This window comes from Amblyomma maculatum, chromosome 3, assembly GCF_055883805.1.
Source record: "Amblyomma maculatum isolate TAMU_Amacu chromosome 3, ASM5588380v1, whole genome shotgun sequence".
Taxonomy (NCBI): Eukaryota; Metazoa; Arthropoda; class Arachnida; order Ixodida; family Ixodidae; genus Amblyomma; species Amblyomma maculatum.
The window spans coordinates 24,869,947-24,890,181 of record NC_139346.1 but is presented as its reverse complement, the minus strand read 5'-3'; the positions used below and the strand labels follow the sequence as shown (position 1 = coordinate 24,890,181).

General features: G+C 47.1%; 1 protein-coding gene across 4 annotated transcripts in view; it reads right to left on the bottom strand.

Moving 5' to 3' along the window:
- The window catches only part of LOC146194364 (small G protein signaling modulator 1-like), a 164,881-nt gene that overhangs the window by 114,181 nt on the left and 30,465 nt on the right, over positions 1–20,235 (bottom strand). For all 4 annotated transcript variants that reach the window (XR_014705876.1, XM_084597375.1, XM_084597378.1 and 1 more), the window contains exons 5-7: positions 18,551–18,618; positions 16,614–16,792; positions 9,986–10,326 (exon numbers count right to left, since the gene is read on the bottom strand). Coding sequence is in view for 3 of the 4 variants with exons in the window: in XM_084597375.1 (XP_084453501.1) it covers positions 9,986–10,326; positions 16,614–16,792; positions 18,551–18,618 (588 nt within the window). In the remaining variant the exon portion in view is untranslated. The remainder of the gene's footprint in view (positions 1–9,985; positions 10,327–16,613; positions 16,793–18,550; positions 18,619–20,235) is intronic.

The following is a 20,235-nucleotide window of genomic DNA, read 5'->3' as shown; positions in this document are numbered from 1 at the left end:
GAACCAGTGGAAGATCGGTTACAGTATTTAGATTTATTGATTCAATTCGGTGATGATCACGTTTGTTGGGAATACAACCCGAGATCGATGAAGCCCTTGCTAAGCTCCAATTCGGGGCATTCCAAATTAGTGAAGAATGGGATGATCAACACATGCTTTTTAAATGCGTTGAAAAAATCTTGTTACCACAGCATGGGCAAGAGTTTTGAAAGACAAGTGACAAGAATTGCAAAGGCCGGTTATCGGGAGTCGGTTATTAATCAGGCCAGTTGCCGGGTACTGAAGAGCCTTAAAAGAACGCACAGACTGAAATCCCTGCCCAGCATGGGTGAGAGGAAGAGGAAAGTTGCGGTGGTACCGTATGTGCACAGAATTGCACATGGCCTCAAGAATGTAGGCAAGATGTACGGTGTTGACGTCGCATTGACTGCCCCGCTCAAGATGAAGAGGATTTGCCCGGCTATTCAAAGGGAAAGAGAAGCGAAGTGGCAAAAATGTGGGGTGAAACATAGAAACCCATTTGTTGGATGCAAGACAGGTGTTGTGTACAGGCTTCCACTCTCTTGTGGAGCCTGTTATATAGGACAAACAGGACGATGTATTAATAAGAGACTACAGGAACACCTGAATAACTTGGAAAGTGGAAAGGACAAAGCGTTTCTGGTGTCACATTGCCATACATGTGAAGTAATGAAGAAGGAGAAGAAGAAGTGCACTCCTAAGTTTGGCAAGGTTAGGATTTTGTATCACCACAAAGAGAAGATAACGAGAGAAATAGTGGAATAATATTTTATTTCAACGGACAATAAGTGTGTCAGCAAGACTTCTCTTCCACTTTCAAGCAAAGAGGTGTCTTTTTTAAGTGACTTTTTATGCAGCAGGTGTACCCAGGGGTTGTTTCACGTGATTGTTTCGTTTTCTTCATGTTTGTTTTTTCTGGGCCTTGGAGTAAAGGGCTTAGGCATAGTTGTGAGTCAGCGCTTGTACTGTGGCTTTCTTTTATCTTGTCCTTTGTCTTCATATTCACGCTGTTTGAATTAATAATGAATAAGTACCAACTCGCCCAACAATGTATCCTGGTTAGCTCAGTTGGTAGAGCAACAGCCCCGGAAAGGCGGGGGTCCTGGGTTCAATCCCCCGACCAGGACGAATTTTTCTTTAACTACGAAGTTTCGGAGAAAGCTAGCTTTCCTTTGTAGCCGTATGGCTGTGCTTGGGTGGATGTCAATGAGTAATTACTCCTCTATTACAAATCTACTCCACCTTGGGGATTCCCCTAAATATTAGATCAATAAAGAGACTTAAGTGCACCCTTCTAACATTCTTTTTTTAAATTACAACTGGCTACAGTACCACTTTAACCAAAAGAGTTCAATTTAAATTGAGGACCACGTAGAGAGCTATGGAACGATGAAAATTTGTAAGTGTAACGTACAGAGACAGGAAGCGTTCGAAATGGGTCAGAAAATAAATGGAAGGCAATGATTTTATATTAGAGATCAAGAAGAAATGGGCATCAGCAGGTCATGTAATGCAAAGGCAAGACAACCGGTGGTCTGAGAGGGTAACAAACCCGACTCCAAGGGAAGGAAAGCGTAGTAGGGGGTGGCAGAAAATTAGGTGGGTGGGTGTGGTCAAGAAGTTCGCAGGGGTCGAGTGGATGCAGTTGGCAGAGAGTCGGGTTAACTGGAGAGATATGAGAGAGGCCTTCACCCAGCAGTGGGTATAGTCCAGCTGATGATGATGGCAATAGGCACATTGCGCATCTAACTCCGGTGCGACATGCGCACCACTTGTAGCGGCAAGCGCGTCCCTGTCATGAAGGTTGAAGCAGATGACGGCGCCTGCACAGCTGTGCCGTGCTGTGCGTGTCGTTGCGAATGAGCTCTGTGCCTCTTTCCCAATCACAAATGGCTCATAAAGTGAGCCAGACACACTACTGCGTTGTAGGCTGCAGCAATACTTACATGAATTTGCATGCTAAAACAAATTTCTGGCTTCCCAAAGTGGCATTGGGAGACGGCACAGCAGCCGTGTTGCATTCGGCTTGTTCGTCGCGAGAAGTAAGTTTAAGCTCGTTTTTTTTTTTTACGCACATTATGCTGTAGAAGTATGTGCTTGTTGAAGTTTTAAAATGCGCAAGAAAGATGTTTCTTGGCATCAGTCTTTATGCTGCACATACATGATGTCAGATAAAGGTGCCATATCTTTGTTCATTGCATGTGCGTAGCAGTGTATGCTGCTATTTGATTTTACCTCTGCAGCGAAGATGGGACAAAATTGGGTGCCTTCAGTGAACAATGATGCACTGCGCTCCACTGCGCAACGAACAACGACTCCCCGAGCCGTGTCCTTTTTATTGCCTTGCTGCCTCGCAAATTCTATCGCGCCGGCACAGGGTGGCGCCACGAACAAACACGAACCGAAACTGTAGCAGTCCTCCCCCATTAGCTTGTTCAAGAAGAGCGTTATGGAGAGTAGCGCTGTACTGGCTTGCAGCTTCTCGTGCTTCTTCGCAACTGAGGCGTGCTGCACGCTGACTTGGGAGAGTTCATAGCAGTCTCTTCTGTACCACCAGTCATGTTCACAGTTGTCTCTTCTGTGCCACTAGTAGCACTCACGGTGGGGTCAGAGTCCACAGAAACAGCCAAGCTGGTGTCACGCTCAGTTGATGGGTGGCTGGAAACGCCCTGTGTTCCAGTAGGTCCAGGCCTCCGTAGTCCAGTGGTTGGCTCAGCGATTTCTTCGACTTGAGGACGTAGGTGGTCGCCATGCCTATGCCAGAGAGTACCGTTACTAGAGAGTCTTAGAATAGGGGGCCCCAAGGAGCTTGGGGCGTCGAAATGCGCATGCGCAGAACATAAGGCGCGCTTGGGGTCTTGGATTAACGCTAGGGGCGGCCCCTATTTTTCAGAAATAGCGTTCGCCCCAAGCCGCCATTGGGTCGCTTGGGTTACGGCAACATGGCGGCGTTCGGCCAAGCGGCGGCCGCTCGCCTCGGCACACATTCGCCGTCACCGCTCCATGGTGTCACGCGTTCAAGGAAAACGAAAGGCCAACGAAGCTTATGCTATGTCCCATGATGCCCGCACAACCAAATTTTAGCGATAAAACGCACTATATTTTCAGATTGCTTCCGGATTTACCAAGCTGCTAGGCTTAGCGAGTTCACCTCCTTTGGTTGCCATGGGGACCAGACAGCGAAAAGCGCGGAAGGTTCAAATCATGGTTCAAATGAGGTTTCCCGGCATGTTTTCCGGTCTCGGCCTGGATTGACAATTGGCCGATTTCGCCTTGTCTGACGAAAATGGTTTATATAACCGGTAGTCTTAAGATAGTGTTTGTACAATAATAGTACTTTTTGACGAATAAGATAGCGTTGTTGGCTTTTATATATTAAAATGCTTCTCCTTGGCTACCGTCGTGGCGCTGCAATCGACGAACGCAAGCCCGGCTCCGCTGCGTCCAGAAAACCCCTATTCTAAAACTCGCCGCTCGGCTAGCACGTTGCTCTGCCGCGCTCTATTTCCTTGGGGGCCCCAAGCCTCAGGTTCCCCTATTCTAAAACTCCCTACTGAGACAGACTGTAGCTGCTGACTGACCTGTGGTGCTTGTGACACGTGCGGGTACCCACGGTGGCCCCCGACGAAAGTTCCTTGCGAGTACGTTGTCACCCACATTCGGCAATAGAGAAGAACGGCACCCTTTATCGGCCTGTAGTTTCTGCTTCAACTGTCTCAGCAGCACTGAAGTGTGTAGATTTGGGCGAAGAACATCCAAAGGTGTCTTGAAAATCCTTCCCATGAGCATTTCACACAGTGCTCTGCCTGTGACTTCATGTGGCATGGTTCTGTAATGAAATAAAAACCGCGAAATCTGAGTTTGTAAAGATCCGGATCCACTCTTCATCTTGTTCTTGACAGTCTGTACGACGCGCTCTGCCGCACCATTCGAAGCTGGATGGTAGGGAGGCATAAGCATGCGACGTATTCCATTACGTGTCAAGAATTCCAAGTACTGTTCACTTGCAAAGGCAGGCCCATTGTCGGACACGATGAGATCCGGCAGCCCATGCTGCGCAAATGCTGTTCACAAAGCACTGACAACAGCATCCGCTGACGTTAACGCCTCTGGAAAAACTTCGACCCACTTCAAATAGGCGTCAACAATGACCAGGACTGTATGACCCACGAATGGGCCCCCGAAGTCAACGTGAAGCTTTGACCAGGGCCTCTGTGGAAACGGCCATGGCGTGTGCTGATTGCGTTGCGGTGCACGCAGGTAAGCTTGGCAGGTTTCACGGCTGTTTACACTCTTAGCGATGTCTCCATCAATTCCCGGCGACCAGATGTGGCTTCTGGCAATTGTCTTGCTTTTCTCAATGCCAGGATGCCCAGCATGAAGTATCATTAGGACTTGGGCTTGCAAAGATTTTGGGATAACAACTCAGGAACCCCACAGCAAGCAACCTTCGTGGAGGCTGAGTTCGCTGCTCCTTGCTGTGAATGGATTTCCTTCTGGTTCTGCTGGAAGTTGTTCCCCTCTCAGGACAGCAAGAGCTACATGGCTCAGGAATGGATCATTTTTTGTAGCTTGTGCCACAATGGCAGGTGACGACAATCCTGGATATGCTTGTTCAAGCATGAACCAATGTTCATGCTTGTTCAGCATGTTCAGCAGGTGCAGGTAGATCCACGTTGTTTGCAGGCAACGGCAACCTACTGAGAGCATCCGCATGACCTAAGTCCAGACCAGGCTTGTACACAAGGTTGTACTTGTATGCAGAAAGTTTTAATGCCCATCTGACTAGTCGTGGTGATGCTTGCACTGGAATGGGTTTGTCATCATTTAGTAATCCTAGTAGCGGCTTGTGATCCGTATAAGCAGTGAAAGGAGTGCCCCACAAGTACTGATGGAACTTTTCAACACCAAATACAAAGGCTAATGCCTCTTTGTCAAGTTGGCTGTAGTTTTGATCTGCACAAGACAAACATCTGGAGGCAAAAGCAATGGGCAGTTCTCGACCAACAGATTCTCGGTGTGCCAAAACTGCGCCGATCCCATATGGAGAGGCATCGGAGCTGAGACACAGTGGCTTCCCTGGGTCGAAATGTACTAGGACTGGGGCGGATATTATTAACTGCTTCACTGCATTGAATGCACACCCATTTCTTCTCGTTCATGAGAAGCAAATGCAAAGGGCGGAGGCGTGCGGAAAGGTTCGGTAGAAACCGCCTGTAGAAGTTCACAAGTCCCAAAAAACTTTGAAGCTCCTTGACGTCCCGGGGTGCAGGTGCATGAAGGATGGCAGATACCTTGCTCAAACTTGGAGACAGGCCTTGTTTGCTCATGACGTGCCCGAGGTATTCAACTTGTCGGACGAAAAAATGACACCGGTCGAACTTTAACTTAAGTCCTACATCATGGAGTCTAGATAGGACCGCACTGAGGTTGCGAAGATGCTCTGAGTTATTCGAGCCAGTGACAAGGATGTCATCGAAATATACTGCAACATGTGGCAGCCCTTGGAAAAGGTTCTTCATCTCCCTTTGGAACAAGGCTGGTGCCGATGACACGCCAAAAGGGAGACGTGTATACTGGAATAATCCCATGTGTGTGGAGATTGTGACATACTTTCTAGATTCTTTGTTAAGAACTATTTGCTGGTAGGTGTCCCTCAAATCCAGCTTCGTGAACTTCTCACCTCCTGACAGCATGGCCCACAGGTAATTGAGGACTTTTCTACCGTAGCCACTGGATTAACGGTAACCTTGAAATCTCCGCAAATCCTGACGCGTCCATCCTTCTTGGCCACTGGAACAATTGGTGCAGCCCAAGCTGAAGAAGTGACTGGCTCCAGGATGCCTTCCCTCAGTAGGCGCTGAAGCTCTTGTGACACCCCGTCCTTCAAGGCAAAGGGCAGTGGGCGTGGCTTGAAAAACTTGCGTACAGCATCTTGTGGAACATGGATTGTGGTTTCTGGACCCTTGAAAGTTCCCAGGCTCTGTTCAAACACCTCAGGAAACGCTTGAAGAATGTCCTCAACATCAGAAACAGCATGAACGTCTGCTTCCACGCGAGCAATGTCAATGCCCAGTTCTAGAATCCAGTTCCGGCCCAGAAGTGTAGGTGAATGTTCCCCAGTCAGGAATAAAGGTAGTACTGCTTTTCTGTCACGAAATTGCACTGTGACATTCACTCTACCTTGAACTTGTGTGACCTCACCCGAGTAGCTTCGCAGGAGTACATCAGACGGCATGACAGGTACTGACGGTAGCAGCTTCTGATTTTTTCCCATGACAGAAACGCTCGCACCGGTATCCAGCTCCATACAGAGCGGCTTACCGCAAACGCTAACTGTCACAGTGAAGGGTGGTGACGGCGCGACGGTGTTGACTGGCCACATGTCGAACACATCGGCAGAAACATCGTTGTCAACAGTGTTGACTGGATGCGTTCCAGGTGCGGACGCATGAGGCTTTGTGAATTTTCCCTTCCATGATGAAGCGTGCTTTTTCTTCGAGTTGCACACTCGAACAATGTGTCCCTGCTTCCTGCAGTAATTGCACGAACTACTGATGTGCTTGCACACGGACGCGAGGTGTTTGTCCCCGTAGCGGTAGCATGTGACACACCCCTTTGATGCCGCGACTTGATAAGTGGGCAGCGCACTTTGGCTTGAGCTCGCTATCTCGCTGGCATCTTTCTTCGCAGCTTCCATGGCAAGTGCAGTTTTTTCAGCGTCTTCATACGTAAGGTCTGCTTTCTCGAGCAGCCTCATCTGCACGGCTGTGTCGTTGATGTCGCAGACAATGCGGTCCCTCAACATGTTGCTAAGCTCAGCTCCGAAGCTGCAATGTTCCGAAAGGCTTTTGAGCGACGCCACAAAGTTACTGACTGACTCGCCCTCCACGCGAACACGTGTGTTGAACCTAAAACGCTGCGTGACAGCAGATGGCTTCGGACAGTGATGGTCACCAAGAACAGAAAGAACTTCTTGCAAGGTTTTGTCTTGCGGTTGGGTGGGCTTCACGAGATCCCACAAGAGAGCATACGTTTTCTGTTCACAGCAACTAAAGAAGACTGACTTCTTTTTCTCTTCTGCGATGTCATTCGCAATGAAAAAAGCTTCAAGGCGATCAACGTAGCAAGGCCACGCATCTCTCCCCCCTCCTCCATCGAACGCTTCGAGGGTGCCGAACATTGGCATGACAGAATTCTTGCGCGTTGACTCGTCAGAACAACGAACTCACGTGCATAGAAGGGGGCGGATGAAAGACGAACTTGAACTTGAATTTTTTCCTCGTCGCCACTTGTTACGAGTTGGTAGACCGAGCAATGCCGAGAGGCGGACCGGCTCGGCGGTCGCCGTCAACGGCTAGGCTCCAAGAAACGGACAATGATGCACCGCGCTCCACTGCGTAACGAACGACTCCCCGAGCCGTGTCATTTTTATTGCCTTGCTGCCTCGCAAGTTCTATCGCGCCGGCACAGGGTGGCACCACGAACAAACACGAACCAAAACTGTAACAATTGCCTCTTTCTGCATGGAATATGCCAGGCTGATGGAGCCTGCACTCGCAGCTGCCTTGCTCCACCTGACCAGGATAATTAGCACACTTGTAAGCTGTCACCAAGACAGAGAGCAAGAGAGCCAGTGCTGACAAGAATGCTATGTTGTGCAGGGAAAAGGGTTAAGCAGCACAAGGACCCCACAACACACTTAGAATGCGTGTATAAAGAACAGAATGAGGCACGCAACCTAACGGTGAGAAACCTGGGATACAAATGGTAGGAGCCATCCAAAGTTCCCCAAGAGCCTAATGTTCTATGGGTATAGAAACCGTGCCAGATCATGCCATAACAATTCCTTCCATTTCAGTTGCACAACTGCATGCCGGGGGGCAGATCCCCACACACCAATATCCCACTGCTTCTGTTTGCAGCGATCTCTGTGTTATTTATTAACGCAGATATTTGTTAAGCTTTTATTTCAAAGTGATGAAATCAGCTCAAACTTGACGTGTGCACTGCCTTTCCTGCCAGTTTTTGCTCTGGAAAATGTGCACCACTAGGCCCAGCAGCCCACATTTCTTCTATTCTCCCTTTGAGGCAAAGTGGGGGGGGGAGCCCACATGCTCAATGAGCCCCGTGTAGGACCTCACCCGCTGGTGGAATATAGTCATCAACACCAGCCCAAACACACCGTCCCTTATAGGAAAAAAAAAAAGAAGCAGGACCAAGATGTACACGTTTTATGCACATATAGAAAGGGGCCGAGACAGTGTCCCCTATCGCCAAAGTTGGTCATAATGCACACCGAACCCAACAAGCAGCCAACAAAGCGCACTTTGCTAAACATAGTGCCAGCGTACTTACTGGATGCACCCAATACTAGTCAGACACAATCTGCAATGGATCATAGCTGCATGGAAGGCGATTCCAGCCAACATGGAGCCTAAGAGAAACCCCATTAGCAATATTATGGATGTATCTGAAGATGATGCCTTTTAAAGTAGCATTTAATGATACTGCTGATAATAACTAGCAGTACAGTTAAATGTGTTCTATAGAATTGTGCACTGAGCTTTGATAAAAGAATTGTTTGAACAATATAATCACTGTCACTAAGATCAGGAGAGTACTTCCCCTCAATTTAGTGAGCGGATAAAAAGAGGGGATATTTATTTTTAAGATGGGAGCCTTGGCAACAGAAAGGCAGAGTATGTCCCCACAGAGCAAAGAGCTGTCACATACCCCTCTATTGAATCCTGTTTTGCTTCCTAACCTCAGCCACTTACACATGACTGTTTGACATCGTCATTAACTGGCAGATATCTTATCATGTCTTAACACCCAAGATTTTTCCTTCTCATAGCCTGCTGCCCTTTCTTCAAGTCTGTCGACCTGCTGTGCCGCAACCTGCTGGATGGAAAATAGCCGAGCTTGTCCATAAGCTGGACCTTGGCTTGATAAGCAACTGTAGTGGGATTCTGTTTCCCTGGTCCTGACTGAACCTGCATTCAAGCTGGCTCAATGCAAATGCCATCAATGATGGTTCCCAACTAATGGGACCAATCTTGTGAGAGAACTGGTCTCGTGTTCACTTGGGCCAATATTTAGAGTTCCTTTGCTGTTTTTCTAAACCATCGTTTTGATACATCCAAGTGATGTGGTAGAAACGCCGGAAGCCAATGTCAGTTTGTGACTGTGGGCAGCCCTGCGCTCCAACTGCCACAGCAAAACACCCAGCAGCCTCATTGCCCGTTGCCTACAAACAGAGCATGACAAAAGGAAAATTCAGCCACCACAATGGAGTTGTCAACCCAACTGCTTAATACACTCAGAGGATCTCAATAAATAAAAATATACTCTCCTCTGCACTATGAAATCCAGAGGTGCACCTAAAGAAGAAAACTGAGGCATGCAAACTGCACGGCATCAATGTTGACCACTGCAGCCGCTGATATTAAATAAAAGACAGCTAGCTTAATCACACAACATGACATTTTATATTTAGCATGAGGAGGTTAAAAAAAAAGAGCAGAAAGAATTTACGGTGTACACTGGCTAGCTACACAGTGCAGGCCAGCATGACAACTTTTCGTCTGCTCCCTAAACTTATGTTGCTGCTCGAGTAATTGCAGCAAAGAGACGTGCTTGACAGCTTTTGCTGCCGCTCAGCTCTTCACAAAGCAATCATTGATGCCCACATGTGGGTCCCTGCCAAACGAATGCAAAGACGTGGCAGTGGCAACGCCATTTTGGCCCCTTCCCATGCGTTTCCTGCGGAAATGTTACAGAGCAATGCCATCTATACAGGTTCCACCATGTGCCATTAAGATATTACGCATGTGTAGATAACCCGCACAAAAAGTATGTTACCCATGTGAGGCACATCGAAATAGATTTCAGGGTCATTGGCTAGGACATCACCGGCCTTCCACATTACCCATCTTTCTAGATGCCAAATCAGCAAGCCCACCTCTTGTCCTGGCTGCTGCCAAGTGAGTCACCCGAGGAGCTGTCTCCGCTCGTTGTGCCGTTCATCAGCTGGTTGGGGGTCCACTTGAGCACCAGCTGGGTGCCCCCCAGCTGGTGCAGGGACAAATAGCCCGGCAGGGGCTCACCTGCGTGACAGCGCGGCTGTACGCGCACATTGTTCTTGCCGTACAGCAGCGTCGACCGGGCATTCTGGTGCAGGGACTCAACGTAGTCGCGGGCTAGCCGCTCGCAGCCACCTGACGCAGAGGGGACCCCACCACGGCCTACTGGGGCTTCCTCCGATGAGCTGCCACCAGTGGCTGCCCGCAGATCCCGACGGCACTGTGCGAAGTGGCGGCAGAGAAACTGAGACCCATCAGTTTAGGCTGCTTGCTGGTGGGCTGAGGCAGCACACAGTGACAATAGCTCTACCAGCCAGCCCACAGCTTCTTTTGAGTGAACAAGAGCAGGTATACCCTGTGGTTACAATCGTGCACTCTATTAATGTGGAGGATTTCCATTATTTTCATTCTAGTAACCATCGTTCTGTAGATGGGTTTCTGACGTTCTATACAGAGTCAGCCCTATTCCCACTATAGTCATAAAAAATTTAATGCGAATGTACACAAAACAGCCTAATAAGAAATCCTTAAAATCGCATTCTTCCAATGAAACACATCATTTCTAGCACTTCTGCCATGCAACACTGTTCGACCCCTGCAAGTCTGCAACCAAGAAAAGTAAGAAGGGGCCAGATCTGGACAGTAGGAAGGATGTGGCAGTAATAGCACAGTGTACTTCGCCAACTCCCTTCCCTTACCCAAGCAATGTGTGAGTCAGCACATTTCTGTGGTGGAGAGTGCAGTTAAGCCAGGCAGTAACGAACCTCCGTGTAGAGAATTCCTCAGTATTACAAAGCTTCTCGATTTCCCAATGCCACTCCTACTGAAACTTATGTATTTGAGAATTCCACAAAACAAAGGTGTTGCAGCAGTCAATCTTGTTACACTGAACTTGCTGCACCAACAATCTATTAGAAAATGCTGGTTAACTGTTAAGAGAACCAGGCAATAAGTTTCATAACAATAAAACATGAGGTGACATGTGAAGAATGTCTATGACTACAATTGCAATGAGCAATCGCAGCCGACACAAAAGGACCGTTCAATTTTCCTCCACTACCTGAATGTACCTTAAAAACCAGCACACGGTACTGACCCACATATAATACGAGGTGTAATATCGGGATAACGAAAATGGGAAAAAAAGCATTCATCTGCATATAATGCGAGCGAGGAAATATCAGCAGAAATATTTATTTGCCCTACATTTCACAGTTTGCCTCACAAATAATATGCACTTTCGCATGTAATGCCACCTCGCATCAGGCGGCATCAAGAACGCACCTTACCACCTGGGGGGACTGGGAGACCCTGCTGCACTCTGAGGACCCAGTTCGGCAGCAGCTCGCCACAGACTGGGCTACCGACGTCATGAACCATGGGAACATGAACGTCTGAGTGTTGTGGGGCCGTGCGGGGGCCCAGGGGTATGCATGTCCCAAACTCCTCTGTTTTGATAAAGTTATTACCACCACCCCCAGAGCTCAATACACTGGTCGTTTTGCGGCGAAGCCAGCCTAGCTGACTTTATCAACCACGACGATGGAATAATTAGACAAAAAACTGCGCAACAACGGAGACAAGAGAGAAGACGGAACCAGCGCTGACTAGCAACTGAAGATTTTATTGGAAAGAAGACAAATATATACTCCATTTACAACCAAGACCACGCATGAGCAGTACTAACAGCACTGGTACCTGATAACTTGAATCTTAACGATCAAGATACTGCACTTCACAGTCACACACGAGAACAGATAGGGTGCCAACGCATGTGTCGGGGTTTTTATGAATGTGAAATGCTTCACTGATTTCTCTAGTTAGTTTATTGCGGTGCTTGTACAAGATCTTAGTACCATTATAGAGTGGACTATATGGTTCTGCGTTAGAATTAGGAGGTTTACGGGGGCATTCCCTGTAGTGCAAGGCCAAGATCGAGGAAGGGGCCCCATCCAAAGTATTGTGCTCCCGTATGCGGGTATTCATGCAGCTTCCCGTCAGGCCTATATGTGTTGTATTGGGTCAAAAGTGGCTCCTGTTTTGAGTAATATTTTTCTTAGTTATGCTGACAAGGCTATTAAAGGTAATTTAGGCATCCAAACAAAGCAGATCTTTAGGTATGTAGACGTGATTTCTGTTGACAAAGGTGCTATGCTGTCAATGTTTCCTTCTATTACCCTCTTCTCAGTGCTTTTGTTTATTATCCTCTGTCATCTAACACACCTCACTTAACGCATGTGCTACTGTATATACAGCATTTGCACGATTCTAACATGCCCCCGATTGTAACGCGCAGTAACATTTAAGGCCTAGAAACCATAAAAAAACTTGGTGCCAATTTTATTGTGCGTAAGAAATAATGCAGTGAACAAGAGTCTCAAAATTGCTTAAACATTTAATGGAACAAAATCGACCCACACAAACACAACACGAGACGTGAACGTCATAGGCTTCTCGCCGTCAGAGTCGGAAAACAGCTCGTTCTCGCTGTTCACCAACCACAAAAAATCATCTTGCGCACGCACGACTATTGCTAGCAGGAGGACCTTCCACTCGCTATGAACCTGCCTCGCAATGTCCTCAAGCATCGCTCTCTTGAGATTGCATCAGGGATTGCTCACGGAGCCAGTCGCTGTACGCTGCGCGCACGCAATCCTTTATGGGCTTCAGTCATGGTACCATGATTTATGCACACATCGAGCAGTTGGACGAACACAACTCAAAAAAAAAAAAAAAAAAAATGGCAGTGACTTAGCTCGCCTATGCTAGGATATACATAGCGAGAGCTACTTTCCTCTGGTTTCGACATGTTGCCGAGCCTATTGTTGAGCCTATATTGATTAGCAATGAAGAGACACTGGTCATCACACATCGTATTTCTTTATTTCATGCACAGAAGAAAGACGGCCCGGTGATCAGTATAGTAACACGCGGCCACAGTCTTTCACACACACTGCACATGTGTTCAAACGTATTGTTCACGAAGCCTGCTTCAAATGTTGGAGTCGCAAATTAACTTTCTGACATTCGAATGGTATGATCAGTTACACAACAAACCTTTATATCCTCTTCTGCTACTGTCGTCAGTTCCCCTTGATCTTCCAAAGACTCCATCTGAGCTGTTACGCTCTGCATCCTGGCGTCCTTGCTGGTTGAGACGTTCTTTCCTCTGTGTTCAGGCGTCTCTGCTGCTTGCTTGGCCTTTCGGTATTCAATCTTCCTCTGCTGAATGGCCAATAGAGGGTCTACAAAAGTACGTCTGGCAACCGTGAGCGGCACGCTGATCCCGCGCTGGCCGCCATATTTTGTTCGCTCCATCCGTTCGCTTCGTGTCCGTCCGTCAGCGCTCGCCATTCTGTTCGCGCTTTTCACGTTTTAACCTAGTGTGCTGTGCTTGGGCCTCTCTTAGGTCACTGGCGGTTTACTGTTAGCGACGCCTAGAAGCGTATTTTGACAGCCGAGACGTGGCGGGGCCCACCGGCCGCACTGCGGAGCGCAGTTATAAATTGCTCTACGAGTCGTGCATGGGCCCCTCGACAATCTGCAGCGTCATCCCTATCCAGGTACAGTATCCAGAGTTCTGCAATGTGGATTTTTTTTTTGTCTGTGCGCCTTTTTAAACGGCTATGAGAGATCATCGCGAGTTTGTTTGCTTGGTTTGCGCAATCACCGTCGCTCATCCCACTGGAAGATACTTGGCTGGTGAAATGAGCGAGGATGCATTTTATTTTATGACAAAAGGATCGTGCGTAATTTGACGTAAGTTGGACTGGCGCTTAGCACTTTCCTTCCCATGCCGTCGACGCAGTAGTTGGCATTAGTCTCGGAAATAATCGGGGACTGCGTAAAAAAAAAAAGTGCCATGGTGATTTGTGCTTCCAGTGATTGAATATTGATTGGTGTGCGATAGGCGATGACGAGTTAACAAAATCTTTGTAATTAATTGATCAATTGATGAAATAAAGAAACGAAAAAAAAGGAAAAATTGGAAAGTAAGGGTTTAAAGGTGTCGGAATGAAAAACCAGTGCTTGGTGATGCTAAGGAAGAAACTTTAGAATGTGTAATTGATTAATTGAAATAATTGAAGAATGGGTTCAAAAGTGTCAAATTACTCAGAACGGAAAGCCGATTGTTGCTGACGCATGCGTATTGGTGTATAAAAATATAAAACGTCAAATAAAATAAAAATAAAGAAATGATAGAAATATAACATAACAAGCATAACATAGAAATATAACATACATAACAACATATAACATATACTTTTGATGAATTCATATTTCACTGCATTGTATTCTTTTCGCCCCTCCTGCTAGGGCCCAGTTAGGGCCTGCAGTATTTGGCAAATAAAATAAATAAATAAACGAGCTAAAATATAACACATGAAGAAAGAAAGCATCGTGCGTGTGTGTGTGTATGAGAGAGTGACACTATCCCGTTATACCTTTAACGGCAGAGCTTAAGTGACCCCCTAATTTTTCTATGACGATATGATATAAATCTGATTTTATGAACACAACCAGTTGCACAAAGCACAAACACTTCGCAGTAATGTGAGTTGACTTTTCAAATTTCTTTTCGTTTCAGCCAAGTTCCTCCTCCTCCGAGTTCCTCGAAGCTTCCAATGCAAGCGCTTTCATATGAGATTACGGCTTCAAATGTTTACTTTCTGAAAGAGGGAATAAACAAGAAATCGACATATTTAAAAATTCCAGTAAATTTCAGGTAGCTGTGAATTAGCGAACCGTCGGGTGACTTGAAAAAAACACACAAAAGTCAAGCGCACGCTTCGTTAGTTTATCGGCCGCGCTGGCAGGTATAAAACCTGAGCTGCACGCTCTGGACATGGACCGGTCGAAACGGGCTGCACGTGAGCATGTTACAACACACTAGTGGGATGTCATCTTTTCCTGCTTTTCTAGATGCCAGGGGTTTGGCAGCCGCTTGCTTTTGCAGCGTGAAACACGCACCTCGGGCGCACTAGACAACCATATTGCTCTCTGCACTAAGCACTACCATTTCGTACGACTGTGAAAAGTAGTTTCGGTAATCATGCCCGTGTCTTAAATCCAATACACAATGGTAAATGCAACCTACGTACAAAATGTTTCAAAGAACGTATTTGCACAATAGCGTTCGTTACACATGCATTGCTCCTTCTCCCGTGTCGTCCATCGCAGCATAAGCTTATCCTTCAAGTTCACAAGGCTCCATAGCGCGCAAAACAACCGTGCTGTTTTAGGTTATAGCACATTCTGTGAGCTAGCTCTCAGTCAGAGGGACGCGCAGTAATGCTTTACATGATGCAAGTGACCCTTGTAAAGCCGATTAGGACTGCAAACGAACGGTCGCATACACGCGTATACCTTGATTCCGTGCGCGTCTACTACAGTGCGCTGGCTGCAGAAGGGCACGCAACAACATTCTGGCGTCATTCCGAATAGAGCTTGGAGCTAACAGCGACTGCTGTAATGTTAAAGAATGAAACAATCCCTTGTGAGCATTCCAATGAACCTTTTGATGCATGCACGGGTTCTACGAAGGCGCACGTTGACAGCGTACTCGATGGGAGGCGCGGGCGGACTGAGCAAAACATGGCCGCCGCGCACAGTTTCTGTTTCTTTCACTAGATGGCGCTAACTTTCGTAAATCCTCTATTGCCAGGCGACAATTACCGGATCCAAGGAATTGAGCCTCTCCTGTCGATAACTCCGCTGAGCGGTGGCCCGACTTTCCTTCTCCATGCAAAAAAACTGTGCTGCGGCCACCATGTCTTGCCTCCTCCAGCTAGTATGTGGCATTCACGTGACGTCGCGCGCGGCAGGGGCGGCCACACCCGGCAGCAAAGCTCTGATGTCCCGCCCCTCGCACTTACTCCTCCTCTCCGCTGCGCATTCCACACATTCCAGAGCGGTTCCACAGAGAAATGCTTGACTGGTAGCCGAATGTGGCTCTCGCTACAAGAACAGAGGCGGCTTATCGGAAGCGTCCATGCCAGAAGCCCAAGGCTTGCTGATACCGATGACAATGTGGCTGGCCATGGTTTATCGAGCTGCTTGATTTCGGGTTTTGAGATTTCAGTTTCGGTTTTGAAATTTTTCAGTTTCAAGTCTTATTGTAACATACATGCATTTTTAAACACTTATTTTCGGGAAAAAAGGTACGCGTTACAATCGTGCAAATACGGTAGTTCTTTATTCTTCCCAACATGAATCTGCAATGTTAAACAGAGAGTGTTAGCATTTTTCTGTGTCACTCAAAAGCCGCACCAGAAAATGCAGCTAGCGCACCTGACCAATGTGGTTCTGCCACACAAAGCACAAGCATTCTGCGCTACCATGTGGCCATCAGCCGTGTGTGGCAGAACCAGGCAAACACAACTCATTTGGTGCAAGACCCATTTCCCAAGCATCATAAGGATGCTGAGCACAATACTGGGGAAAATCTTGCACTCAATGGAAAACCGGTAGGCACTTGGCGGTACCAGAGATCAAACCTCACCACACCTGGAGGCCTAGTCGGCGCGTGGGCGGAGGAGTGCCCGCAGAGGAGGAGCCCCCAACACTGGTCGAGGCGGGCAGCCCGCTGGACAGCCGGTGACGCTGCACCAGCTCGTCAGCTGGAGGGTCCGTCCAGAAGTGGTCCTGCGTCTTCATCTTGGAGTAGTCCAGAGCACACGGACCAACTGCGGGGCAAAGCATGCAGGCACTAAACCACAAACAGCGCTTCCTTTGTAGACTCATCTGTTAAAATGTCCAATAGCGTCGTGTTCAATTTCAATTTACTCATAATTTTTGAGGATGGAAACCTGCGCTGGCACAAGCCTAGTCCCCATCATGATGCTTAGCCATAGCATATTCCATGAAGTTTACTCTCTCTTATAATTTTGTTTTGTTTCAACCAACAGTTATGGGGAAAGATAAGATGACTGACTTTTGTGCAAAGCTGCCGCCCACATATCATGCCAAATAAAAGTCAGGGTTTCATGCAAAACAGTGCCATTCAGCAACGGACACATCACACATGGTTGCCCACCACCTGTGCCCGCGCTATCACACTCTAATGAGTATATGCCACAGGACAACAATCTCAGGTGGGATTATTCCTGCCTTTCAGGAGGAAGAGAGTTACAATGACACTAGTCGCACTGCAACTGGTGTATACATTTACTCACACTGCACCCCTGCAGAAAAGGTGAAAAAGCCACACAGTTCGTACTATTGCGAGCAAAAGTTTATTCCAGCATGCTCAAGGAATCCAGTCGCCAGCAATGTGCTAGGGTATGAAGGGGCCACGCACGCTCTACCCACATTGGTAAACATTACAAGATTGGATCCCACGGATGAGCATGTGACCCATAAACTTTTGACTGCTAGAGTACATCACCCCCCAGTTCCTTGCGGTGCTTGCGGAGGCACAACAAGTACCATAATTGACCCAAAATGTTAGAATAGCTAATGCGGCACCTACCTTTAGAAAAGGTGAATGCACGCCCGTGCAAAATTGCACACACTGGTACCTCTGACTTCTGTCTGCAGGAAACGTCCCACACTTGTAATCTGATACAGCAGAAATGTTATGGAGCTTTCCTTTGTCATCCTAAACTCATGCAGAGCAAAAATAGTACTAGCAATCATTACTTCTCCCCTGATGTGCATCGACAGCGGAAATTTTGAGTTTTTCATTTAGGCCTTTCTCTTGCACAAACATCATGTCTACGGACATAGTGCGAGCTCACCGACAGCAAAGGTGGCCAGGGGTATTGTCTGCGCTGTTGGCTACTACAGTGTTTGGTGCACTTTTGTTTCTTTATTCTGCCATGTAAGAACTCCCTTGGTGTCTAGGGGTACCATGCATTTCATGAAAAGAATTTCAGATGGGAGTTGCTGCTGCGCACCTCATGTCCTTCATTATGTTGAGCTGCGTGTCTCGGCACCAAGACAGAACATGCAGGGTCAAATCACTTGTTCCTTAACACAGGAAGCTCCCCCTTTCCACCAGGTGTGTTTTGTTTTCTTTTCCACATATGGCTCTACTGCTCCTTGCCTGCTGTGAAGCTTTTCTCTCATGAGCCTCTAATCTTGGAGTCACATGTGTCTTCCCAGAGTGCAAGTGACAAGCTCTCGGTAACACGGCCAAATACTGCATTCTTACTCCTCCACCAACTTGCCCCCAATTCTCGGCCGCAATAAATACTCAATATAAGCAGTCAACCCCAACCCAGTTTCACGCTTAACAGCCCCGCTAACTAGGTGCAATGTCTGATGTAAATTTTTCAGAGATAGCCTCAAACAAAGCCTCCCTGATGTGAAATATCAACGCACACAGAGCCCCATCCTACGAGCGTCAAAACACTTTGCGAGGGCCACCAGGCGGCCCCACTTTGAAGAACTGAGTGTTTGCTACTCCAATAAGCAATTTGGGACAGGTCGAGACCACTCACCCAGCAAGGAGGCCAGAATCTGCCCAGACACGGGGTCCGCCACCAGGGCATCCTTCTCGTAGTACTTGCTGCAACACAGAGAGGGACCGAGGCTGCAGAACAAGCCTACGCTCAAAGAATGCCAGCAGTGCAAGATATCCATTCCCAAAATGTACCACGTGTTCTCTCTCTCTCTATCTCTCTGGAAAAGATTCTGGAGAAAAGCACCAAAATGAATGTTTGGAGCATGCATGAGCGTACAAGGGCAGTTCTTGCCCTTCGTTTTGCTTTTTCCCTTCAAAAGTTTTCGCTTTTGGAACGTGGAAGAAAAATATAACAGGACAAAGAAAAAAGACACAGGCAAACAGTGTACGCGATTACTCATGGGCTCCTGGAACAACGGAGCACATCAGCGTCGTGAGGTAGAGTCACTTTTGTGGGGCAACGGTGGTGCGCGCCTCCTCACTAGGTAGCGGCACGAATGCACACACTCTCTCCCACACTGATTCCTTCTCCAGCCCCTTTCCCCAACGCGTCGTAGATGCATCGTCGCGTGAGCCACGGCAAAGGTGGAGCCTTCTGCTGCAGTCGCATGATGCTCTCAATGTAATCACAAAACATTTCACCTTCTATAAAACCTCAAATAATTCTGATTTACTCAAAACACATAAAATTGATTCTTAATCAGGTTTTCGTTCTGCATTGTCCTTGGTGAGTCTTCGCTCGAAAACTACATATAACAAAAACATGGATATAAATGAAATATTGTGAACATTTTACAATTTCGTTATAAACAGGTCTAACTGTATTAAAAACTGCGTGAAAATCTAATCGAACATTTTTTTTAATACTGTCAGACAAGTCAAATTGAAGATGAAATATTTTGCAAAACATGTCAAGAAAAAAAGTTATCCAGCACTACATAAATGATGATGACACAGAAAGAAATACATAGGATGGGCACTGACCCCAACTAATTTTAAAGAAGCAGACGAATTATACCTTTATACACAATGAAGGACAGAGCGCATGTGTATAAGGAAGTTCCTTATAGGTTAGGGAGAGCAAACTGCCTCTTAACGTATATTTGATAATCTGTATTCTCTGGCTCATGGATAGACAGATGGGGTGCTGATGCACCCCTTTCCTTGATAAAAGACACCTCAAGACAATTTGCGTGCCAATCTCTCCTTACTTCAGCTTTGAACCCTCAAGTCATGGCTCACAGTATTGATCTTATGTAGTACTGGATAACTATTGAAGGAACCATGCTTCACCAACTAGCCCTGCAACATGTTTCGTTTTGTTAAGTTCAGAAAAAAGCAAAAAAAAAAGCAAGAGGTGTAATGGTACAAAGCGAACATGAATACAGCTGAATCCCGCCACAACGAACACCGCGGCAAAGAAATTTCAGCAACAACGAAGAATTTCTTATTCCCCATCAGTATCCCATAAGAATTAATGTTCTAAATTTTTCCGAACAACGAACCATTTTTGCGGCGCTTTTCTGCTTCAACGAAATTTTCACAAAAAAATCTAAACCAAAACACGTTTCACTGGCTAGACAGAAGTCCAAGTCAAATCCAAAGCCACAGTCAGCACATAATCACGTGATTGTATTTTCCCCACTTTCGCCATGCTGGCTTTGTTTCGTGGTCGCGTCGCTCACTGCCTGTGTCTACGGCAACAACCAGCTTTCATATGCG